This window comes from Myxine glutinosa, chromosome 2 (assembly GCF_964187855.1).
Source record: "Myxine glutinosa chromosome 2, kmMyxGlut1.1, whole genome shotgun sequence".
In the NCBI taxonomy this organism is placed as follows: Eukaryota; Metazoa; Chordata; class Myxini; order Myxiniformes; family Myxinidae; genus Myxine; species Myxine glutinosa.
This window is the reverse complement of record NC_136262.1, coordinates 150,619,541-150,643,113: the sequence shown is the minus strand read 5'-3', so window position 1 is coordinate 150,643,113 and position 23,573 is coordinate 150,619,541. Positions and strand designations below refer to the sequence as shown.

The window sequence follows — 23,573 nt, the reverse complement described above, 5'->3', positions numbered from 1 at the left end:
AATATCAATAAGAATGTGTTTTACATACATGCAATATAGATTTAAATTTGCTTTTACTGATAAATAACCCATTATTGAATCACAGTGAGCAAAAATAACTGTGGAAGGGATGGGAGAGGTGGGGACAAAGACACATGCAAGGTGGGGAGGTGTGAGAATGAATCGTGAGAAAGGAATAGGAGGTAAGTGAAATATTTGGAGGGGTATGTATGGGAGGACGTTTGCAGTTTCTTCGAGAGTACATATGTGCGTTTTCCGCTCCGTAAGATACTCTCAAAAACGCTAAATGCTCCACATCGGATCTGTCTCATCTAACTGTTGCCGTTTGTTCCCTGTCCTATTAATCGTACCATTAATCTATTCCTGTGTCTTGTTTTCTGTAGTTACTTGTTACCTGCACCACAGAAGGTGTATGGAGGTTATGTTTTCACCCCTATCTGTTTGTTACTTGGCCAATTTTTTTTTTTTTTTTTACAAGTATGTTGATCACTCCGGTTTGTGTGTTTGTTTGTTTGTCTATCTGTTCACTTGTACTTGCCGACATGTCACAATTTTAAACCGATCTTCACGAAACTTCACCAAATGGTGGAGTTCGTGGTCTGACAAAATCCTATATATTTTTGAGGTCTAAAGGTCAACAGAGGCCAAAGGTGAAGAACTTTTTTTCAAATTTCTAAAATCCTCAATTTTCATGAGATTGACTTGACATTTGAATAGGATTTTCATATCAGTTTACTCAAACCAACCACCAACTATTTTTGAGGTCAACATAGGGTAAACGGCCAACATAGGCCAAATTTCTAAAATCCTCAATTTTCATCCGGTTAACTTAATTTGAAGACGATTTCCATATCACAATTCACCCAATCACACAATACGGGTCACACAATTCAACCACCAATTATTTGTGAGGTCAAAAAGGATGCTCTACTGAGTGCCATTCTGCTTTGTTCTATTTTGCCAAGTGTCGCTCTACGAGTGATTTTTCATCTGTTTTGAATACTGAATCGAGGCTCGTGAAAGAGCTAACATCTACTTCACAAACAAATCAACCAGACAAACAAAATATATAAAAAGAGGGAGCGGAAGACAAGATGGGGACAGAAGGGGAAGCACACAAACACAACATTTGAGAGCAGGGAGATGTGTGGAAGGGAGAGGGCTTGGGGGGAGGAGGCGTGGGAAGGGGGGGGGAGGGGGGGGGGAGGGAGAAGTATAAAACACAAGGACACCAAGGACTTCCAGGACAGAAGTTGGTATTTCAAAAAAGTGGAATTTGGGTGAAATTAGCGGGGGTAGAAAAGATCAAGGTTTTGGATGGGGGAAGATAAGAGATGGTGGTGAACAGCTGTTTTAAAGACCTGGAGGGAGGAGTGGGATTGAAGGGAGTGAGGGAGTTTGTTCCAGAGGCGGGAGAAAAGAGGAATGAAGGAGTGAAGGTGAGCAGAGAGTCTTGATTTTGGCAGTTTAACCATAAGAGGGTTGCAGGCAGATCTTGTGCGACCTGTAGGAATATTTGCGGGACAGAGCCCAGAGAGAGCTAGGGGGGGCAAGGCCAGAGAGGAGTCGGTAGAAGACGGAAAGACCACCAACCTGCCTGCGGTGAGTAAGTGAAAGGCCCTTGGAGTTAGCTTCATCGCCGAAGATTCCAATGATTCTGAATGCTTTGGTTTCAACAGCGTGAAGACGAGCTAGGTGTGAGGCAGGAGCACCAGCCCAAAGGGGAGAGCAGTATTCCATTGAGCTGCGGATGAAAGCCTTGTATGTGGTGAGGAGCTCAGGTGGGGCAAGGAAGGACTTCGCACGATGGAGGATGCCCAGTCGGCGACTGGCTTTGGAGGCCAGATTTGAAATGTGGTTTTCCAAGGAAAGATCATGGCAGATAGTGAGACCCAAAAGCTTGAGTGACAGAACTTCTTGGAGAGGATTATTCAGAAAGTGGATGGGAGGGTTGTCCAGTCGGTCTTTTCGGAGAGACATCGTAAGAGTGTGAGATTTGTCAGGATTGAAAGACATGTTACACTTGTTTGCCCAGTCTGTGATTTTGTCCAGGTCTGCAGAGAGTGAGGAGGCTGCAGACTGCCGATCTGAGGGATGAAGAATGGAGCGACAGAGAGTAGAGTCATCAGCAAAGAGATAGAGAGGATTTTCAAGAGAGTCAGAGAGATCATTGATGAAGACTAGAAAAAGCACAGGGCCCAGAACACTGCCTTGGGGAACTCCAGCCTGAACAGGAAGAGGAGATGAGAGAAACCCATTCAGGGCCACACGTTGACTATGACTAGAGAGGAAGTCCGCCAGCCATGCGTGGAGATTTCCATGGATACCAAAAGAGGAGAGTTTGGTGAGCAGAGCGGGGTGCCAGACCGTATCGAAGGCACGTGATATGTCAAGGGAGACTGCTCTAATTTCCTGTTTGGCATTGAGGACCTCCATCCATTGTTGAGAAAGCAGAAGCAGCATGTCCAGAGTAGAGTGTCCAGGTCTGAAACCAAATTGATGATCAGAGATCAAGCCATTGGAGAAGAGGAAAGATTTCATATCTGAAGCAATGATGGATTCCATGACTTTGCTGATAATTGGGAGTAGGCTGATTGGTCTGTAGTTGCTGGGATCTGTTTTTGCACCTTTTTGTGCAAAGCGGTGATGTTGGCAGATTTCCAAGCAGATGGAAGATGGCCTTGAGCAAAAGAGAGGGTGAAGAGAACAGAGAGAGGGAGTGAAAGAGCGGAAGAACAGGATTTTAGGACCCGTGGGCTGATGCCGTCAGGTCCAGTTGCAGAATCAGAGTCGAGGGTTGACAGAAACTTTTCCACCTTGTCAGGAGGAAAGGACACAGAGTCCAGGAGCAGCTGGGTACGACTGGGTACGGTGGGTACAGAGAGGGATGGGTTTGGGACACAAGATTTAGAGGCAAACACAGAGTTGAGGCATTCAGCTTTTTCACGTGCGGAGTCAGCTGTGTGGCCATTTGAGGTGAGGGAGGGGATGGAGGGGGAACAAACACCAGAAACAGATTTGACTAGACGCCACCAGGATTTGGAAGAGGGAGACAGATAAGAGAGTTCGGTCCTGAGAAGGGAGAGATAGTTTCCTGGCTATCCTGAGGGTGGACACACAGTTGTTTCGGGCTTTGTGAAAGGAAATGAGATTTCCTTCCATTGGATTTGCTTTCCAGGAGACGAAAGCAAGTTGTTTCTGGGCAATAGCCTCACCACAAGATTCCGTGTACCATGGACGGGAGGAAGGGTATGACAACTGAAGACGAGATGGGATAAATCTGTGCATGAGAGAGAGCAATTTACTTTGGAAGAATTCCCAGGATGAGTTTATGTCAGAGGCGGTAGAGATGGGAGACCAGTCCAGATGATTGATGGCTGCTTGAAGACCGTGCCAGTTGACCTGAGTGAAATGCCAGACTCGTCGACGCTGAGGAGGCTCTCTGAGAATGGTCAGAGAGATGTCCACTTTAACAAGCACATGATCAGAAGAGCCAATTGGAGCAGAAGAAGAGCAGCAGACATTTTCAGGGAAGTTAGTCATAACCAAGTCCAGAAGAGAAGATGCTCCGTTGACTGAGATCCGGGTCTGGAAATTGACAGATTGTGTCAGTCCCAGTGAGTCACAGAAGTCCTTTGCTGAAGAGCCATGGCTGGTGAGAGAGGTACCCACACCCAGCCAACTGGCATGGTGACAGTTGAAATCACCACATATGAGGAAGAGAGAGTTGGGATGGGTAGATAGAAGTTGGTCCATATTATCAGACAGCGAGATGTAGATGGAGTCATCACTGTTTGGTGGACGGTACAACACACATATGAACAAAAGGTGGGAGCGAAGGGGAAGCCGTAGCCAAAGGTATTCCTGGGGGTGAGGTGGAGAGCAGGGCAGTGCAGGGCGAGTGAGGAAGAGTTTTATAAAGATAGCAACCCCACCTCCAGGACGAGGCTCAGGTCTATCATACCGGAGGAGGGAGTAACCTGGGAGAGATACCAAGGAATCAGAGACATCATGAAGGAGGAATGTTTCTGTTAAGCAGATCACGTCTGGTTTGTCAGAAGCAACCTGTATGGAGAGATCAGACAAGTTTGAGCGAAGGCCCCGGATGTTTGAGGTCCATACTGTTAAGGAAGAGGTAGGGGGAGCATCGAATACAGAACAGGGGGGGGGGGGGGGGGAGCGGTAGGGTAAGATGTGGAAGAGGAGGAAGAGGTAGGGAGAGCTGTTGAAGGTGTGTCAGAGATTACAGAATAGCTTGGAGAAAGGGAAGAATGGGGCGGACAAAAGGTTTGATGGTGATTGGGTGAGGCGCAGTGAGGTGTTATTTGAGGAGGGGGAAGAGTGAGGCAGAAGGTTGAGGGAGATGAAGGTGAAAGTTGGAAGGGGGAAGAAGCGGGGAGGATGCTTTGAGGAGGAGGGGTGAGAGGGGAGTCTAGTAGGGGAGGAGCGAGGGAGAGTCTCGGAGGGGAGGGGTGTGGGGGTCGTTTAGGAGGGAAGGGGCAAGGGGGGAGATTTGAAAGGGATGGGTGATGGGGAAGATTTGGAGGGGAGGGGCAAAGGGGAAGATTTGAAAGAGATGGGTGATGGGGATGATTTGGAGGGGAGGGGTGATGGGGAAGTTTTGGAGGGAAGGGGTGATCGGGAAGATTTGGAGGGGAGGGGCAAGGGGGAAGATTTGAAAGGGATGGGTGATGGGGAAGATTCGGAGGGGAGGGGCAAGTGGGAAAATTTGAAAGAGATGGGTGATGGGGAAGATTAGGAGGGGAGGGGCAAAGGGGTAGATTTGGAGGGGAGGGGTGATGGGGATGTTTTGAAGGGGAGGGGTGATGGGGAAGATTTGGAGGGAAGGGGTGATGGGGAAGTTTTGGAGGGAAGGGGTGATGGGGAAGATTTGGAGGGGAGGGGTGAGATTGGATTTTGAAAAGTGTACGATTAATGGGAAACGAACATTTATTGCAAAATGAGTTTCTTGAGACATTCGAGTCAAAAATACGTTTGAGGACGCTGAAGGAGGGGTGGAGTGCTGGAGAGTTTAGGGAATGAATGAAAGATGCACTATAAGAGATGGAATTTTTTTTTGGAATGAATAGATTTGGTGAGCAAGTCAAAAGCATCCTTTTATAGAAGAAGAAGAAAAAAGGTGTTTTAGAATACAACAGAATACAGTTCTTCAGGGGACAGATTAAACATTTTTTTTAACAACGTGATCACATGATCACAAACAACGTGGTTGAAGAACGAACGAACAAATAAAAACGAGCGAACGGATAAGAACAGAGAAGGAATTATTATTATTTTTTTAGGTTTTTTTTTTGAGGAGATTTTAAAACAAGGAAGTATGGGGTGAAAAGCCCGGGAAAACCAGAGACCGAAAGTAATTGCAGCGCGATCGAAGAACCACTGAGACAAAAACAAAGCCTCAAGCCAAGGTCGGACACGGTAGCCTACTACACTAGGCCTCAGAATACGCGATACGAAAGACCGACGATTCTGTACACAGGTATGAAAAAGCAACACCGAGAATCCTATTAAAGACACCCCAATAGGTACATACACCGAAAGAAAGATACAGTTTCGATAAAAACACAATTGTGAAAAATTACTTAACTTCGAAAGCGTGCGAGCAGGGACAGCTTTGAAGAGACGAGACCTCCAATCTTGCGCGCAGATTGAATGAAATCTTGCGCATGTGCAAATTGAAACGCAATGCGTTTGTTTGTCTATTTGCTTGTTTGTGAACAAGTTATCCCAAAAAGTTGTGGACAGATTCGGACAAAATTTGGCAGAGAGGTAATGTATGTGACAATGACAAAATGGTTAGATTTTGGTGAAGATTCGAACCCGGATCCGGATCAGAGAATTTTTAAAGTGATTCTTCACCATTGGGAGATCGGGCTAAAACCGATACAGAGCACGATATCTCAAAAAGTTATGGACGGATTTGGACGAAACTTGGTGAACAGGTTGGGTATGTGACAATACCGAATCGATTCGATTTTGGTGAAGATCTGAATATGGATTCAGATACGAGAACGAATACGAGAGTACGAATACGAGATACGAATACGAATATGAGAGTTAAATAATTTTAAGTGATTCTTCACCATTGAGAGATCGGACAAAAAGCGATATATAACACGTTTAAAAAAAAGTTATGGACGAGTTATGACTAAACCTGGTGGATGAGTTGGGTCGGTGACAAGAACAAGCCGATTAGATTTTTGTTCAGGTCCGAATCCAGATCCGGCTTATCAGTGGGATACAAAACAAACTGTTCAGCCTGGCGAAGGTATGCGCTCTACCGAATACCGCTGTAGTTCTTGTTGTATCAATTTCGAGCTTGTGTTTATCTAGGGCTCGAGGCCATGGGTCAGTAACCCAAATAACAAGAAGCGACATTTTTTTTCAAATTCCGTCAGTAACGCAACATCTTCAGAGCCACATAGCATATACTGTGACCCCTATTTCAATAACTGAATAACAGGACAGACACACAACAATTTGTCATGCAATACATGTTTACTGATGTTCACAAAGGTTTTATATATTCTACTTCATCATACTTTACACATAGGCATTTTACCACGATCATCCTGACACTCATTATTTACCAATATCGTCTCAACAGTCTCCTTATTGTGGAAGTTTGAAGGCCGACCTTCCTAAAGCAGTTGGTGATAGGATCAAATGATCATGTGTGTGCAACTCTACCAAACCGGATATGCCACCTAAATCAACACGCTCCTACAATGACTAATGACACGACCAATCAAAGCTTGACAACCGGATCATCTGGTGATGCTGGTGGCATGATATTCACCATTAGGCGGATGATCCGGAGAAATGCATCGAGCAAAATTAAAAATGCTTGCTCTTTAGACATGAACCGTTGACTACCTGATGGTGCGTAGGCGAGATGGGGGCACCTCCAGGACACAAAGGTGATCCCGGGGGAGGAGGCTGTTTCACAGCACCACTTGGTTGTCTGCGACATAGGGTGAAAGGTGTGAGGAGAGCTCGGTGGTTGAAGTACCAACCGACAATGAAGGTGTGGAGGTTGAAAGAGGTGACAGTGAGGGAGGCAGTAACAGAGAGGCCAAGTATGGTAGAGGATGATGTGGTTGAGCTTGAAAGTGGTTGGATGTCAATGAAAGATAGTCTGTTGGGAACCGTTGGTGAGGTATGTGGATGGTCAAAAGGACCACCGAGGGACTCGGAAACATGGTGGTGGGATGATGAAGTTGGAAAGAGGATTGACGAGAAGAGGAAGAAGTTCAAGGAGTGGCAGAAGGCGAAGGGTACGGGGGCAGAAAAGGCAGAGCATGAAAGTTATAAGGCAGCCAAGAGGGCTGCGAAGAAAGAGGTAGCAAAGGCGCAGGAGGCATGTAGGAAAATGTTCAGAGAACGCTTGGATTCGGAAGAGGGTCAGAGAGCGGTATTCAGGATTGCAAAGCAGATAGCGAAAGAGAGGTGTGATGTGATGGGGGTGAGTTGCTTGAAGGATGAAGTGGGACAAATCGTAGTGGACCCAGATGGAATTAAAGGAAGATGGAAAAGATACATGGAAATGGTGTTGAATATAGAGAATGAATGGGATGGCAACATAGAGAGTAACCCAGTTTTAGGACCGGCAGAGAAGATAACTGAGAAGGAAGTTGAGGAAGCGATAAAAGCAATGAAGAGTAGAAAAGCGGGAGGGCCGACGGGAGTTGTGGGAGATATGTTAAAGGCAGCGGGAAGTTTGGATGTGAAGAGAATGACAGAGATCTGTAATCTGGTGCTGAAAGAGGGCCGCATTCCAGTGGATTGGGAACTGAGTACCCTCGTCCCTCTATACAAGGGGAAAGGTGACCCTCTGGACTGTGGCTCATATCGAGCGATAAAGTTATTGGAGCATGGAATTAAGGTATTGGAAAGGGTGTTGGAGAAGAGGATAAGGAAGAAGGTGAAGATCGACGAAATGCAGTTTGGATTTATGCCAGGAAGAGGAATGACAGACGCGCTTTTTATTGTAAGGCAGTTGCAGGAGAAGTACATGGAGAAGAGGCAGAAGTTGTTTCTTTGGTATGTTGATCTGGAGAAAGCATTTGATAGGGTTCCACGCAAAGTATTGACATGGGCATTGAGGAAGTTAGGAGTGGAGGAATGGTTGATCAGAGTAGTGATGGCAATGTACAAAAGAGCGCGCACAGCTGTAAGGACGAAGGACGGGAACAGTGGTGAGTTTGAGGTGGAGGTGGGAGTGCATCAGGGGTCGGTACTAAGTCCACTACTATTTGTAGCTGTGATGGAGGTGCTGGCTCAGAACGTAAAGGAGGGTTTACCATGGGAGTTGTTGTATGCAGATGATCTGGTTTTGATTGCGGAAAGTATGGATGGACTGAAGGAGAAGATGAACAAGTGGAAGGAATGTATGGAGACAAAAGGTCTGAAGGTGAATATCGGAAAAACGAAGGTGATGGCAAGTGGTAAAGCATGTGGTGAGGTGGAAAGAACTGGGAAGTGGCCGTGTGCTGTGTTGCAGGAAGGGTGTCGGAGTGAACTCCATTCAATGTACAATGTGCGCTGAGTGGGTTCATCAAAAATGTAGTGGTCTGAGAGGGTCATTAACCTGTGTGGCAGCTATAATCAAGTGTAAGGTGTGCACAGAGGGAGCTGCAGATGGAGGAAATGTTGAGTTGGATCTTGGAGACGGCGTGAAGCTGGAAGGTGTGAAAACATTTTGTTACCTCAGAGACATGCTGAATGGAGAAGGTGGATCACACTCGGCAACGGTTGCTGGAGTGATGTGCATGGAAGAAGTTTCGGGAACTGAGTGGCGTGCTAATGAGGAGGGGAGTGTCGTTGAAGCTGAAGGGAAAGGTGTATGCTGCATGTGTGAGAAGTGTTATGATTTATGGGAGCGAGGCATGGGTAATGAACGTAGAGCAGCAATGAAGGCTGGAAAGGGTGGAAATGCGAATGGTTCGGTGGATGTGTAGAGTATCGTTGAGAGAGAGGAAGACAAATGATGAATTGCGAAAGATGATGGGAATAGAGCCTGTGATTGATGCTGTGAAGAGAAACAGGTTGAGATGGTTTGGTCATGTGTTGAGGAAGGATGAAAGTGACTGGTTGAGAACAGTGATGGAAATGAATGTAGAAGGAAGTAGAGGGCGGGGAAGACCGAGAAAGACTTGGCTAAAGATGGTCAAAGAAGAAATGCGGGCAAGGGGGTTAACAAGGAGAGATGCAAAAAATAGGGCAAAATGGAGAAGATTGTCATGGGGACCGCCAGGCTAACCCCCGCTCTTGCAGGGAAAATGGCCTTAAAATGCATGTTGGTGACAAAAATGGTTGCTGAAGTAATAGTAATGGAATTTTGTGGTCAAGGCAGGGCAGAAGCTTGGTGGCATTTAACCTCACCCCTTATAAAGGGAAGACATGGAGAAGAAGAAGTCGTTACGTAAGAACTGCTGTTCGTAGATGAACCATTGTATCAAATACAATGATATCAAATGCATTGTATCAAATACAAATACAATCAAATACAAACAAATACAATGAAATCACCGAGTATTCCATTGTAGCAAATATGAACCACCCTTGTGCACGAATTTTATGCAAGTTATGTAGTTTTGAGTGTTTATTTGGGGTTAGCAAAGAGTGTGAAACTCAAGACATACCAGCTGAGGATGGAGACGGATAGCAAAAGAAACCGAGGAGGCCAGAGCACGAAGCGTTGAAAAAATGGAAGAAAACCACGACTGCCCGACTTCTCGTGCCCGTGGCACACGATGGATTCTCACCTGTAACGCATATCACACTTGTCACATCACAATAAAAAGAGCGACAAAGCACTTACTTGATATCGGCCTTATCATGTTTGGTGCTTTCATTCAGTACCATGGAGTTTAGAATAAAATAAAATAAAGTTTAGAATAAAATATGATGGACCTTTAGAATAAAGCGTGACGGACACTGAAAGAGCACACAAAATTACAAATATCCACTATAATATTCTCCACAAGTCTGAAGCTCTGTCCGTCCAGGGCGGAGCTTGGCTTATTGGCTGACTCCACCCACAATTGAAACCTGCAAAAAATATTTAACCATATGTCCACCATTTTGGTCGCTACATATATGCCTCAGGCTTCAGGCCTCTGGTGTACATTTGAAGACTGAACAACACATCTTCTATCAGGAAAGAAAGGCACGTTTTGATTACAACCCATTCAGAGTAAATGAGGTAATGCATGTTATTTTCAAGAGTGATTGAGGCAGCAGTCTATTGCCTATACGCTGCCCAAATAAAAATTTCGTACACTCAAGAGGTCTTCTGAGTTTATGTATTTTTGAAAACCGAACAACATGTCGTCTATCATGAAAGAAAAGCACATTTTAATTACAACTCATGCAGAGGAAAGAAAATAGTCATGATTAATATTTGAAATCTTTAATAAATAAAAACTCCAACCTGTCCTTTTGGTGGCCTTTTATGCCATACACTGGTGAAGAAAATGGAAGGTTGTTCGTAATTTTGGTTTTCGACCAAGTTTAAGGCTGAATAATGTGTAAATACAGGATTTATAAACAAACTTTATTTCACATGTGCATGGAGAGGTATTCACATTTTATGTAAAGTAAATAAATTGTTTACATTACATCAGTTATTTAAAATAAAAATTATGAATTTTCATTCTTCAAATTTTAAAAATTTAATTTCAAATTAAAAAAATTCTTCTTCTTTCAGATAAACACATGGCTTAGAGCAGCATACTTTGACCAAAAAAAAAAAACCAACCTTTAGAGGCCATTTTTCCCCGCAAAGCGGGGGTTGGCCTTTTTCGGGGACCATGGTTGTTTTTGTTTTTTGGTCCCCTTTTTGAAGCAATGTTTTACGGCCGGATGCCCTTCCTGCCGCCAACCCTTTTTACAGTTGAATGAATATGAATGAATGATCGTTTTAAAGCCATTTTCCCCGCTAGAGCGGGGGTTAGCCCTGCGGGTCCCATGACAATCATGGTTCCCTGTTTGAGGCAATGTTTTTATGGCCGGATGCCCTTCCTGACGCCAACCCTTGGTCACGCTCTTACGATGCGCAGGGATACAGTGTGCGTATTCTAAATCGAGGTACACACCGTGATCATTCATCCCAGCAAGCTGGTACTTAATTTGCCGACCTTGGAAGGATGACAGGCTGAGTCAACCCCCCTGGCATTAATTCAGCGATCGACCGGGATTCGAACCCAGGATCCTAGGATCCCAAGCCGGCACCCTAACCGCTAAGAGTTGAGAACATCAAGAAAGACAGTGTAACGGATTTGGGAAACCGTGCACTGTGTGTAATTCATTGTAAATATACCCCCATTGTAAATAATGTAATGATTCCTGTAAATACCTCCATTCGTGTAAAGATCAAAGGTCGTCCTTTAGTTAGTCCATCGCACACACGTAGGCCACCATAGAACCTCTCTATAGTTATTTCTTTATTATGTGTATCAGCTAAGGCTGTGTCTCCACTAGTTGACCTTGCGCTGCACCAAATTAAATAAGATAGAGCCCCATTGCCAACTGCATTGCCTCCATTGCCAACTGCATTCGCCGCCATTCAACATGTGCTCCAACTCGGAGAAGAAGGGCGTGGCCCCACCTCGTCATCAAGGGTGGAGCCCCCAAACGACCAACCAGAGATCAGGGGTATGGCTTGAGAGGCGTGACCAAGAAACATCGAGCAGGTTCGCAAAGATTCGAGGGTGTGGCCTATATAACCCGTTGCGCGGAGCCCCCACCAGAGTTGGAGAGTTAGAGAGTTGAGGAGTTCCGTGGCAAGGAGTTCTGCAAGAGAGTTTTGGGGGAGGTGCTTGCACAGGTGGCGGTCCTGCTGAGAGCTTCGGAGGACGTACGAGGCCTGAGAGACGCTGCCCCTGCACGTGAAGCCCTGACGCGCTGCTGCGCACAAAACCTGCTGTGTGAACCAGACTGCGGGGGAGTCGGCGGCCGTTCGCCTCCAGCCTGCCGTTCTGCCCGGACCTGAACCTTCCCCTCCTTCCAGCCATTCGTTCCTGCCTTCATTCCCCATTCGTGTGAGTCTGCCCGTCGTCTGTCCTTTGTGTTGTCTGGGATATAAGCTAAGCTGTATAAGTATGAATTGCCCTGTGTTCATGCTTTTTCATTTTCCCTGTGAATTACTTTTATCTCTTCTTTTCTTTGGTTGTGTAAATAGTAGTTAATAAATATCTGTTCCTCCATTCTTTGATTTCTTCTTTCTCATCCGATCGCTTTAGTGATTTCTCCATTGAGTTCCTGTGGTGCGATTTCGGCCAACGCTTATGAATCGGGTTTAGTCTCTTGATAAACGGCTCGAACCGCAGGCTGCTTAAACCGCTCAGCAAAATACCATCTTGTCCGTGGTTTCGAGCGGAGTTACCCACCTGCCTTGTGGAGGGATTGGCGGGGGTGTACGGGAATCCCTTGACCAATCACCTCGGCCAATCCCACCCCACGGGGGAGCGGGGTAGCTTCAGAATCGGAGACGGCCAGTGCAAATAAAAGGGGGATTAACCCCCCCCCCCCTTGCTAAGGGGAGCGCCGTCCCCGTTTCCATAACAATTGGTGTCAGGAGTTGGGATCTGGAACCTGGGACTAAATTTATTTAGCCCAAATTTTGGACACCAATTGTGCTATTGGCCGTAACAATTGGTGTCGGGGAGTGAGATACGGGACCCGAAGTGCGCTTAACGCACCCGAAATTACGAGCGGCCGAAATTGTTATCAATATTCTAAATTAAATCGCGCCATGGATAATCAAATCTTTATAAGGTTTGGGTGCTGGTAGGGGAGTTAGAAGAGGGTTTGGAGTCGACCCAGGACCCCAGGGAGGCAGTGGGAGTAATGGAGGAGCAGAGCAATGAGAATGTGGTAGCGGAGATTTCAGGCGCACAAAATGGCGGTGCGTCGCACGTGGCTGCGGCAGGCACGCCCGCAGCACCGGTGGGTTTGAACCTTTTCATGCTGCAAATGGAGGCCCTCATGGCCAAGATGGGTGAGCAAATGGAAAATAAAATGGATGCTCGGAGCGATAAGATGAGTGAGAAAATGGGAAATCTAATTGAAGGGTTTGGAAACGGAATGAGTGAGCAAATAAGTAAATTTTGGGACAGAATGGGTGACCGCATACAAAAATGTGGGGAGGGCATCCAAAAATGTGGGGAGAGCGCAAGAAAATGTGGGGAGACCATGGATCGCATGTTGGGCGAGGGGGTCCCAAGGGTACGCGATGAGGTAACGCGGGTTGAGAAGCGCCGGTTGAGCGAGTTGGAGCAAAGCGCGGTTAAAATGACGGGTATAGAGATATCTATGGGTTTGGGGAAGCCGGCGACCGCTGAGGTAGAAGAGGGAATTTTAATAAAGCCAGCGGTCGTCGAGGTGAATAAAGAAAAAGCAGTAGTGGGAATTGAAATTGAAAAGACGACGGGGGTAGCCCAGGAATTGAAGGAAGTGATGGATAATGTACAAAGTCTAAGTTCACATCCTGATGCCGTACTTGCTAATCCTTATAAAGATTTGCTGGTGCGTGTGGAGAGGAGGATCCCAAAGGTGAGTCGTGCTGTATATGGTGCTAAGAGGTTTTGCAGGAGGATGTCTTTTCGCGCGTTTGGGATCCCAGCGTACCGCGGGCGTTTGTGGGAGGTCCGTTGGGCGCTGTGTGAGAGAAAATGGCACGCGTGTTAGAAAAGAGTGTGCGTCGAGGAGTGAGTGTGTTACAAAGTATGGGAGTGATACCGAGTGCTAGAGCGAATGCACGTCAGAGGGTCTGTGTGAAACAGAGTGTACGGAGTGTGACCCGGAGAGTGAGTTGGTGGTGGAGCGGGTGTGAGAATGCACGCTTGGAATGGTTGAGAGTGTGCGAGAACGCACACCTGAGATGGTTGTGGCGCGGGTGCGGGAGAGCACATCTGAGCGCGTGAGTGGGTGGATTCAAGAGTGCATCCCCATGAGTGGTACGGTGTACGTACCGGGAGAATTTGCGCAAGAAGGTGCGCGAGAGGTGTGGTGTGTAACAGAGAGTGCAGTGGTGGAATGAACGGAGTGTGTGGAATGCATGAGAGGCACTGAGCCGCCTGGTTTCATGAGTGTAAAAAGGAACGCGTGGTGTGAGCATGTCCGGGGGGCATCGACGTGGACCAGGGCAGCGTTTAGGGCGACGGATAGCCGAAGCGAGTACTTCGTACGCGGTGTGCTTTGTTGGATGCGAGGCTCGGCGCGGATCGGTGCTGCGTCGCTTCTCTTCGGAGCGTCGTGCACGATTCGGGCCTGGCCCCGCCCCGCACGGTCGAGTCCGGGCCTTGCCGGGCAAGGCGACCGGTCCGGTTCGAGGGCAGGTAGGAGGGACCGGAGCGGTGCCCCCTTGTGGTCGCGGCGTTCCGGCCGGGCGAGATTGAGCCATCGGGCCAGAGACCGAAAGGACCCGCGCCGAGATGGTGCGTGGAATCTTGGGCCGAGCATGCCGCCTCCCCTGAACCGAAAGCCAGACGGACTCAACCTGCAGGCGACCAAACCACCCGAATTCATTGCTCGGCTTTGCGAAGCCGAGTTTTAATGATGTAACGACGCACCGAGGCTCAAGTTACTGGACATTTGGTAGGAGTAGGAAATTGGTGATTGGCAAAATTTGATGATTGGTAAATTTGATTGGCAGATGATTGGCAAAGTGATGGGCAGAATTGGAATTTGATGGCAAAATTGATAGTAGAAGATGCCCGATGTGGAGGAATGGTAAATCCACCATCCCTCACATACACCCGGGCACATGAGCACTAGTTATGGGGTTATGGCTGTGAAAACCAAGCCAGGGAGGGTTTGGATAATTGTATAGGGATCTAGAAAAATGACAATAGGTAACGATAGAGGTAAGTAGCGACATTGTACAGGTAGTCGGGGACGTAGAATAGATTAGTTGGATTATAACGACGAGGGAGCGCGATAATATAAGGGGCGACTGGGAAGCGCAAGTTTCAGAAGGGAGTAGTCAGCTTAGATGATGCAGTGTGTTTGTGGTTTATTGAATGAGGAATTGGTATGGAAGTTTTTGCGGGTGAGCATGTTGAGCAAATGAGGAATTGAGGGGCAATGCTCAGGAGAGATGTGTGTATGAGCGTGGGAGAATGTGGGTGCCTGAGGCAATGGTTTGGAGAGTTGGAAGTGTATGGTGAAAAGTGTGATTGTGGGTTGTATTGAGCGTGAAAGTGATGCAGCAGTGTATGAGTGAATAATTGTGATTGTGCGTTGTATTTTATTGAATGAAGAAGCCTGGGAGGAAGGAGGATGCAGGTGGCACCAGGTGTGATTGCACAGGTGTGCAAGTGAACAGGTGTATGGAGAATGGTTTTCGGAATAAATGGTATGGAATACATGGAGTATGGAATGGATGGTGTGGAGTGATTATGGTGGAAAATGTGGAGTGGAGTGGTTGGTGCGAAGGGAGTGTATGGGGAGGATGGACCCCTATCACGAATACCCGGGGAGGGTAGTTTAAGAGTTAGGTAGAGGGTATAGGTAAATTGTGGTTGGATATTGGCATCTGTGGTGCGTGTGGAAGAATGGTGTTTGGATGGGTGCATTAGTGACGTGGAAATGGCTGGGCGTGTGGCCTGTTAGTGTGTGTAGTTGGTTGGGCGCTCCGCCACTGTTAGGATATCGGCCAGGTGAGGCCGCAGGTGGGCTCTGGGAGCCGGTAGAGTTCAATGGGGCCCGAGGATCCAGAGGAAGGACCCGGGTAGCCCAGTGCCAGAGAGGGCACCGAGGGGGTAAGCGCCAGGGAGGGCCTTCCCCAGGTAGATAGGTAGGGTGAGGAGCTAGGTAAGCTCGGGTGGCAACTTCAGCGGCGGAGGCGCACAGGTAAGTAGACCTGTTAGGGGAGCCACACGACCTTGTCCCGAAATTGTGCAAAGGCACAGGGAGTTGAATCGGGGGAGTGAGACCCCAAATTGATGAGCACCACAGTTTGGTCAAAGGGAATTGGTTTTTAGAACCCATAGTGATGTTGCCCTGGTATCCCTGGTGTTGGGCTAGCGGCTAGGGTGCCGGCTTAGGATCCTAGGATCCTGGGTTCGAATCCCGGTCAATCGCTGAATTAACGCCAGGGGGGTTGACTCAGCCTGTCATCCTTCCGAGGTCGGCAAATTGAGTACCAGTTCACTGGTAATTCCCTGCTTGTCGTTAAAGGCGGCAAAAAGGGTTGGCGTCAGGAAGGGCATCCGGCCGTAAAACATTGCTTCAAAAAGGGGACTGAAAAACAACAACAACCACAGTTCCCGAAAAAGGCCAACCCCTGCTTGCGGGGAAAAATGGCCTCTAAAGGTGGTTTAGTGTAAGACGGCCAATGGTTTGGCAGGGAAAGACCCCGGGTAGTGTAAAGTGTGTTAAAGTCATTTAGAAGGTAGTTAGAATTGAAATCTCCTCGCACCATCTGCATCCACTCACCTGAGGTGACGTAACTCCACACCATGCCATGTTTTGGTTATTTTTGTGCAAATGTTTTGGATTGTGAGACGCATCATGACGTGGGTGTGACATTGTGCTTAATGTTCCATCTCTTCCTCCTTAAGAGGGATTGATGAGGAATTTGGGTGATGGCAAATTTGGTTAGAGGGATTGTGATGAATTTGGTATTAGGAGATATGGGGAAGAAGTGACGCTAGAGACGAATTGTAAATTGTTTTGTAAATATGGGGTAAGGGCAAGGGTAGAGTAGGTGACAGAGGGGTGACGTACGTCAGGGACGAGCTTTCTTCGCCCGCTCTCCGTGCGCACCTCGCCCTGCATTACCTGTGTTGATGTGTACCCTTGCGCCCTTGCCTCGCTAATTCTGCTTTGTCTTCCTTCCCCGACCCATGGATCGTGCTCTCTGGGCACTGAGGGGGAGCGTGCGGGAGGCCGCGTCTGTGTGCCCGAGTTCTCGCTGCCAGCTGCTTGCATCGATGCACCACTTTATGGACCGCCGTTCTGCAGCCAAGCACCACAATATGGACCACGGTACTGTGACCGAGCACCACTCATGGACCCCAAGTTTTGGGGCCTGGCCCCTCTGCTGGGACCGGCCATTGCGGTCAAAAGCCTTGCTTGCGGACCACGGTTAGGTGGCCCCTTTTTGCCATACAGGTGGACCACCCATAGCTGGCCCCTGTTGGCCATAAATAAAAACGGACACGTTTTGTGCATTTTTATTTATCCTTGCAAATAGGCAGCAAGCAAGAAGAGCAAGAGTTGAGAACATCAAGAACGACATCGGCCAGCAGAGGGAGCGGACCAGAAGATCCAGACCACCATCAGTGTGTTTCCATTGTTTTATTATTGTGATGACTGTGCACTGGTTGGTGTGTGACTGTGCTCTTTGATTGGTGCTTTGGTGTTTATTGGTGCTGGTGCGTCGATGCAGTGCATGCTGTCTCCTCCCTCCCACAGGAATTTTCTCTTTTTGGTTCCTAAAAAGAAAAATAACAGGTCCTGGGTTGCAGAGTAAATACAATTAACGTCACTTGTAAATAATGCTCCCCACCGTAAATGTGTAGTTTGAAAACCATTCCGTAATTCGGTTATTCTGTGGGTGTGAATCTGTTAGGTAGGGTGCAACGCAACAGGGGGACATATTTATTTGTGTTTTAAAATTGTCACACTCAGGGTCAGATTAATAGTAGAGGGTGTTACACCTACGTGCCACATTAAGTTAAAGTTTTATCGGCCCGGGACGTGCATGGAGGAAGACGGATTTGGGAAACCGTGCACTGTGTGTAATTCATTGTAAATATACCCCCATTGTAAATAATGTAATGATTCCTGTAAATACCTCCATTCGTGTAAAGATCAAAGGTCGTCCTTTAGTTAGTCCATTGCACACACGTAGGCCACCGTAGAACCTCTCTATAGTTATTTCTTTATTATGTGTATCAGTTAAGGCTGTGTCTCCACTAGTTGACCTTGCGCTGCACCAAATTAAATAAGATAGAGCCCCATTGCCAACTGCATTGCCTCCATTGCCAACTGCATTGCCAACTGCATTCGCCGCCTTTCAACATGTGCTCCAACTCAGAGAAGAAGGGCGTGGCCCCACCTCATCATCAAGGGTGGAGCCCCCGAACGACCAACCAGAGATCAGGGGTATGGCTTGAGAGGCGTGACCAAGAAACATCGAGCAGGTTCGCGAAGATTCGAGGGTGTGGCCTATATAACCCGTTGCGCGGAGCCCCAACCAGAGTTGGAGAGTTGGAGAGTTGGAGAGTTGGAGAGTTAGAGAGTTGAGGAGATCCGTGGCAAGCAGTTCTGCAAGAGAGTTTTGGGGGAGGTGCTTGCACAGGTGGCGGTCCTGCTGAGAGCTTCGGAGGACGTACGAGGCCTGAGAGATGCTGCCCCTGCACGTGAAGCCCTGACACGCTGCTGCGCGCAAAACCTGCTGTGTGAACCAGATTGCGGGGGAGTCGGCGGGCGTTCGCCTCCAGCCTGCCGTTCTGCCCGGACCTGAACCTTCCTCTCCTTCCAGCCATTCGTTCCTGCCTTCATTCCCCATTCGTGTGAGTCTGCCCGCCGTCTGTCCTTTGTGTTGTCTGGTGTATAAGTTAAGCTGTATAAGTAAGAATTGCCCTGTGTATCTGCTTTTTCATTTTCCCTGTAAATTACTTTTATCTCTTCTTTTCTTTGGTTGTGTAAATAGTGGTTAATAAATATCTGTTCCTCCATTCTTTGATTTCTTCTTTCTCATCCGATCGCTTTAGTGATTTCTCCATTGAGTTCCTGTGGTGCGATTTTGGCCAACGCATATGAATTGGGTTTAGTCCCTTGATAAACGGCTCGAACCGCGGGCTGCTAAAACCGCTCGGCAAAATACCATCTTGTCCGTGGTTTCGAGCGGAGTTACCCACCTGCCTTGTGGAGGGATTGGCAGGGGTGTACGGGAATCCCTTGACCAATCACCTCGGCCAATCCCACCCCACGGGGGAGCGGGGTAGCTTCAGGATCGGAGACGGCCAGTGCAAATAGAAGGGGGATTAACCCCCCCCTTTCTAAGGGGAGCGCCATCCCCGTTTCCGTAACAAATTCCGTAACACCAACTCAACCTTTACACTAGTTCTTCTTCTTCTTTCAGATGCAACACATGGCTTAGAGCAGCATGCTTTGACAGTTATTAATAATAATAATAAATAATAAAATAATAAATAAATTTTTAAATAATAAAATTAAATTTATAAAATGTAAAAATTAAATTTATTAATTTTTAAATTTAAAATAAAAATTAAATTTATTAATTTTTAAATTTAAAATATAAAATTTAATTAAATTTAAAATATAAAAATTAAAAATATAAAAATTACATTTGAATTTAAAAATTTAATTTATGAATAATAAATAAATTTCTATTATTTATTTATTATAATAATAGATAAAATAAGAAATAAATTTATTATTAATAATAATTGACAGTTATTAATAAAAATTATTTATTATTTATTATTTTTATTTATTATTTATTTATTATTTTGTATCCATGTTATTTTATTTGTATCCATTTGTTATTTTTTATATTTTATATTCACATTTTATTTAAAGTAAATAAATTGTTTACATTACATCAGTTCTGGATCTGCCGAATTGCCAGGACCCATTTGGGAAAACTCCACATGCAGCATCCAACTCCATACGTCCAAATGTCATGGTGATAATACATGCATCTATGCCCATGGGTTTCCCACAGGTGCTGGCCTACTAGTATAGTAGTACTTCTCAAAGCAATAGAAAAAAAATATAAAGGTACACGAAAGGAGCACACAAACAACAACAACGACAGCCGATGACAAAAACAACAACTACGTGTTATAAAAGATCCATTTCTCATGGGATTTACTTCATTTTACGTCCTCATCGAGACTCCGACAGACGTGCAATATGTTTGTAAAGTACATCATGCTGTCTGTTGATTAAAGTCAGCGGAGTGAATGGTCTTATATGCTCGTACGAATAAAAGGACGGAATATATCCATTTGTCGTGACTGCTATCTTTCTCAACACTTCACACACAGTCACCAGACTTCATAGGCCCAATTAACAACGTTTTGCAATTCTGTCTCGCGCTTACTCGAAAGTTGATGCAAAAACATGTTTCTTACACGAGTTGAATTCTAGCTGACCAACTCAGGTGTTAGTGCAGAAACGTTTATTCTACTGGCCTCTGTAGTCTGTAATAACACCTAAAACAACAAAAGTTACCGTAGGCCCAATGAGTTTCCGTATAGGTGCTTCACTTGTTGTATCAGTCTCTGCCAACAGGAAGTCCTGCACTTTATAGTACGCTGGCAGGCTCCGAACCAACCATAAAATCTCAGCAGTGTGACCACCTGCAAAAACAGGCCAACTGTTTCAATGAGTCGTCATGACCAAAGATCGGTGGGTCATTCAGGCTTTAATGAAGCACGTTCAGCCAGCACCATTCTCAAGCATTGCCATTCCCGCCAGTGAGGATTCGCGCATGCGCATTGCGCACCGGCCTCATGGACTGTACAACATTTGAACACCGTAACACCAACCATTACTGAAAATAATAGGGCAGCAACCTTTGACAGTTATCAATAATAATGCCCAAATCAACCTTTACACTAGTTCTTCTTCTTCTTTCAGATGCAACACATGGCTGAGAGCAGCATACTATTGACAGTTACCAATAATAACTAGCCGAAACCCGTGGAACATCCACGGAAGGGAGGATGTGGTGTATGGATAGAGTGTACCATTATGGATGGCATAGGGGATTTGCTTGTCCGAGTAAGAGCTAGGAAGAAAGATGAGAATGAAGAGTGCGTATATGAACAACCATCGCCGACACCGGCACAAATGCATGCTCTGGAGTCTGGATTGTCCACTTAGTGGACGGCTTGCTTTCGCCTTCGCCTGTCCAATCAGCGGACGGCTTGCTTCGCCTTCGCCCAGCAGACGCCAATACGATGGCGTCGTAAGATGGCGTCGTATCGGCAGTTAATCGGATGCTTTTGGGCCCCAACGTCGGCTAATTCAGATTTTTCGAGTATGGCTGTACGTGATAAACAAAGAGTGCGGTTCGTAGATCGTAAATCCATTAGTGCCGTGGGCATCAGGTCACTGGGTGCGGCGTAAAAGGGATAACAAAGTCGAGTCCTTACGCTATTATATGCCTAACTCATCCTTTACTCTTCTTCTTCTGACAGATAAACACATGGCTTAGAGCAGCATACTTTGACAGTCATCAATAATAATGTCCAACTCAACCTTTACACGAGTTCTTCTTCTTCTTCTTTAGGATGCAGCACATGGCTGCTCGGAGGATCATTGGCTGAGGAGGCGTGGCTGTGCAGTTCATGCAATGCCACATGTAACTCAGGGCAATACTTTGGCCAGTTTGCCGGCAATAGCTCACCAAATCTTGGCTCTTTAATGGCCACCAACTAATGCCGGCAGAAGGGATGCTTAGTTTTATGTTTATTCAAGGGACGGTCCACACATTATCTCACCCTGCCTGCGAAACACCAGCATGATGGTTCATCGCCAGGCCGAGATTCAAGCCCAGGCTAGACATCTTAGAGCTGAGTGTGCGTACCTCTAAGCTATCGTGCCAGCTTCTTTACACTTGTGAAAACTATGTTGTGTCACACGTGTCCACAATAACTAGAGCGAAGTCGATGGCGCACCATCATAAATCCCCACGCGTGCCACCTAAGGGAAAGCTGAAAGATGGCAAAGACTTCCACCAGGAATGACCCCATGTCAAATTTTAAGTTAAGGTATTTATTAAGTTTAAGTATTTTAAGTTTTAAGTTTAAGTTAAGTTAAGTTAAAGTTTTAAGTAAATTTTAAGTTTTAAGTAAATTTCCCATTTTGACCCATGTGACACTAAGCCCCTATCTCTAGGCCATGAACCGGGGGTCAAATCCAAAACCTCGTGCCATATTTCATTCATTCATTCCCCAATGTTGATTGGTAGCTCCCATAGGGAACATAACTCCACTGATAGTTCCTGTAAGGAGCAGGTGGTTCTTGTATCCTTATTATAATTCATGGACCATTATAATTATTATTAATGGATATTATAATTATGATATTATTTGTCGCGCTACTCCCCTACAGTTCTGGGCTGGTTACATCCAGACTTGCTACCTAGCATCAGTAAGACCCCAATTAGTGCATTGGGGTGTTTTATCTTTGTTGGTGTGGGGGGATGAGGGGGTGGGGGGGGGCGAGGAAGAGCCACAGGGGAGACGCCAATTCTCTATGTGAATGTGCATCGTGTAGCGCCGCCTCCAGGTGGGAGAGGGTATTACAAGTCCCACCCCTTACAGTACAGTATTCCTGTTCCCACATTTTCCAGTGCAGAGGTGTTTGGAATTCTAAGCAGTCGGCATGTTTTTGCTTCATACACATAACCTGGGTTATTGTTTTATTTTCGAGAATGATTGAGGGAGTGGTCAGTTACCTATACACCGCCGAAATAAAGGTTGCCTGCTCGTGTATAAATATAATAAACGCCCGATGAGCGATGACAAGTGAACACAGCGTCCTGATTCACGAGTCCAGTGGTTCCTACTCTCATCTTATGCACAGGTTTATATTGTTAAACAACTCACCCGAACCAGCGATGACGAGCACAGAAACGGCATCTTTGGTGCGTGACCGGCGTACACGACGAGGATGCGCTCGGACCGCAGCGAACATGTACAAGAGGCACAGAACGACGGGAATTCCGAGCAAGAGCGTCACGCACAACGACATGTCCACACAGATAGAGGATAAACTCGATTTTTGAGATCACATAAACTATTCAATGAATCGCCGGGGTGAAATAGTCCGGAAAACGAACGGCATTCCTGCGCTGAATTTTCGTAACTCGCCGCCAGAAATCAAAACGAGTAATACTCGTCGATTCCGCAACAATGACACGGAATTTGACGATGGTACACATTCAAATCTTATCATGCATTGAGATCACTTTTTATCTATCACATTTTATTTATTTTGTTTCATGTGAGCCTTTGATAGTTTCCATATATGATAAAGAAAAAGGACGTCTAGCTGGCTGGTTTTAAGCCGATGAAATGGGCGGTGTAGCTGGCTGGTTTTAAGCCGATGAAATGGGCGGTGTAGCTGGCTGGTTTTAAGTCGATGAAATGGGCGGTGTAGCTGGCTGCTTTTAATCCGATGAACCGGTGGTGTAGATGGCTGCTTTTAAGTCGATGAAACTGGCTGCTTTTAAGCCAATGAAATGGACGGTGTAGCTGGCTGCTTCATGTCTATGAAATGGGCGGTGTAGCTGGTTGTCTATTATAGTGATGAAAACCCCCCTCAACGGAACTGGTTTCTCGTCTCTCGAATATACTGTACAAAGTATTATTTATAATCATTTTTCAACATAAGTGGTTCTGAAGAATATATAAATTTGATAAGCGTATTTAAGTCCTTCAAGACTATTGAGTATTGTCATTGAAGCAACGTTTGATACAAAACTTCAGTAAATTATACTAGACGAGGAAAAGCGAATCAAACCTTCGACATCGATTTTTAAATATCGGAAATATGCA

General features: G+C 46.2%; 1 protein-coding gene across 3 annotated transcripts in view; it reads right to left on the bottom strand.

The window, feature by feature from the left end:
* ALG14 (ALG14 UDP-N-acetylglucosaminyltransferase subunit) overlaps positions 1-22,993 on the bottom strand; it is a 29,896-nt gene extending 6,903 nt beyond the window's left edge. The window contains exons 1-4 of one of the 3 annotated variants that reach the window (XM_068106977.2): positions 22,623-22,957; positions 20,239-20,366; positions 9,666-9,788; positions 6,501-6,985 (exon numbers count right to left, since the gene is read on the bottom strand). In XM_068106977.2, coding sequence (XP_067963078.1) covers positions 6,770-6,985; positions 9,666-9,788; positions 20,239-20,366; positions 22,623-22,767 — 612 coding nt within the window. In that variant the 5' untranslated portion in view covers positions 22,768-22,957 and the 3' untranslated portion in view covers positions 6,501-6,769. Of the gene's footprint in view, positions 1-6,500; positions 6,986-9,665; positions 9,789-20,238; positions 20,367-22,622 lie in introns of those variants that run through there. The other 2 variants (XM_068106976.2, XM_068106978.2) reach the window with 2 other exon arrangements.
* Positions 22,994-23,573: the final 580 nt, after the last annotated feature.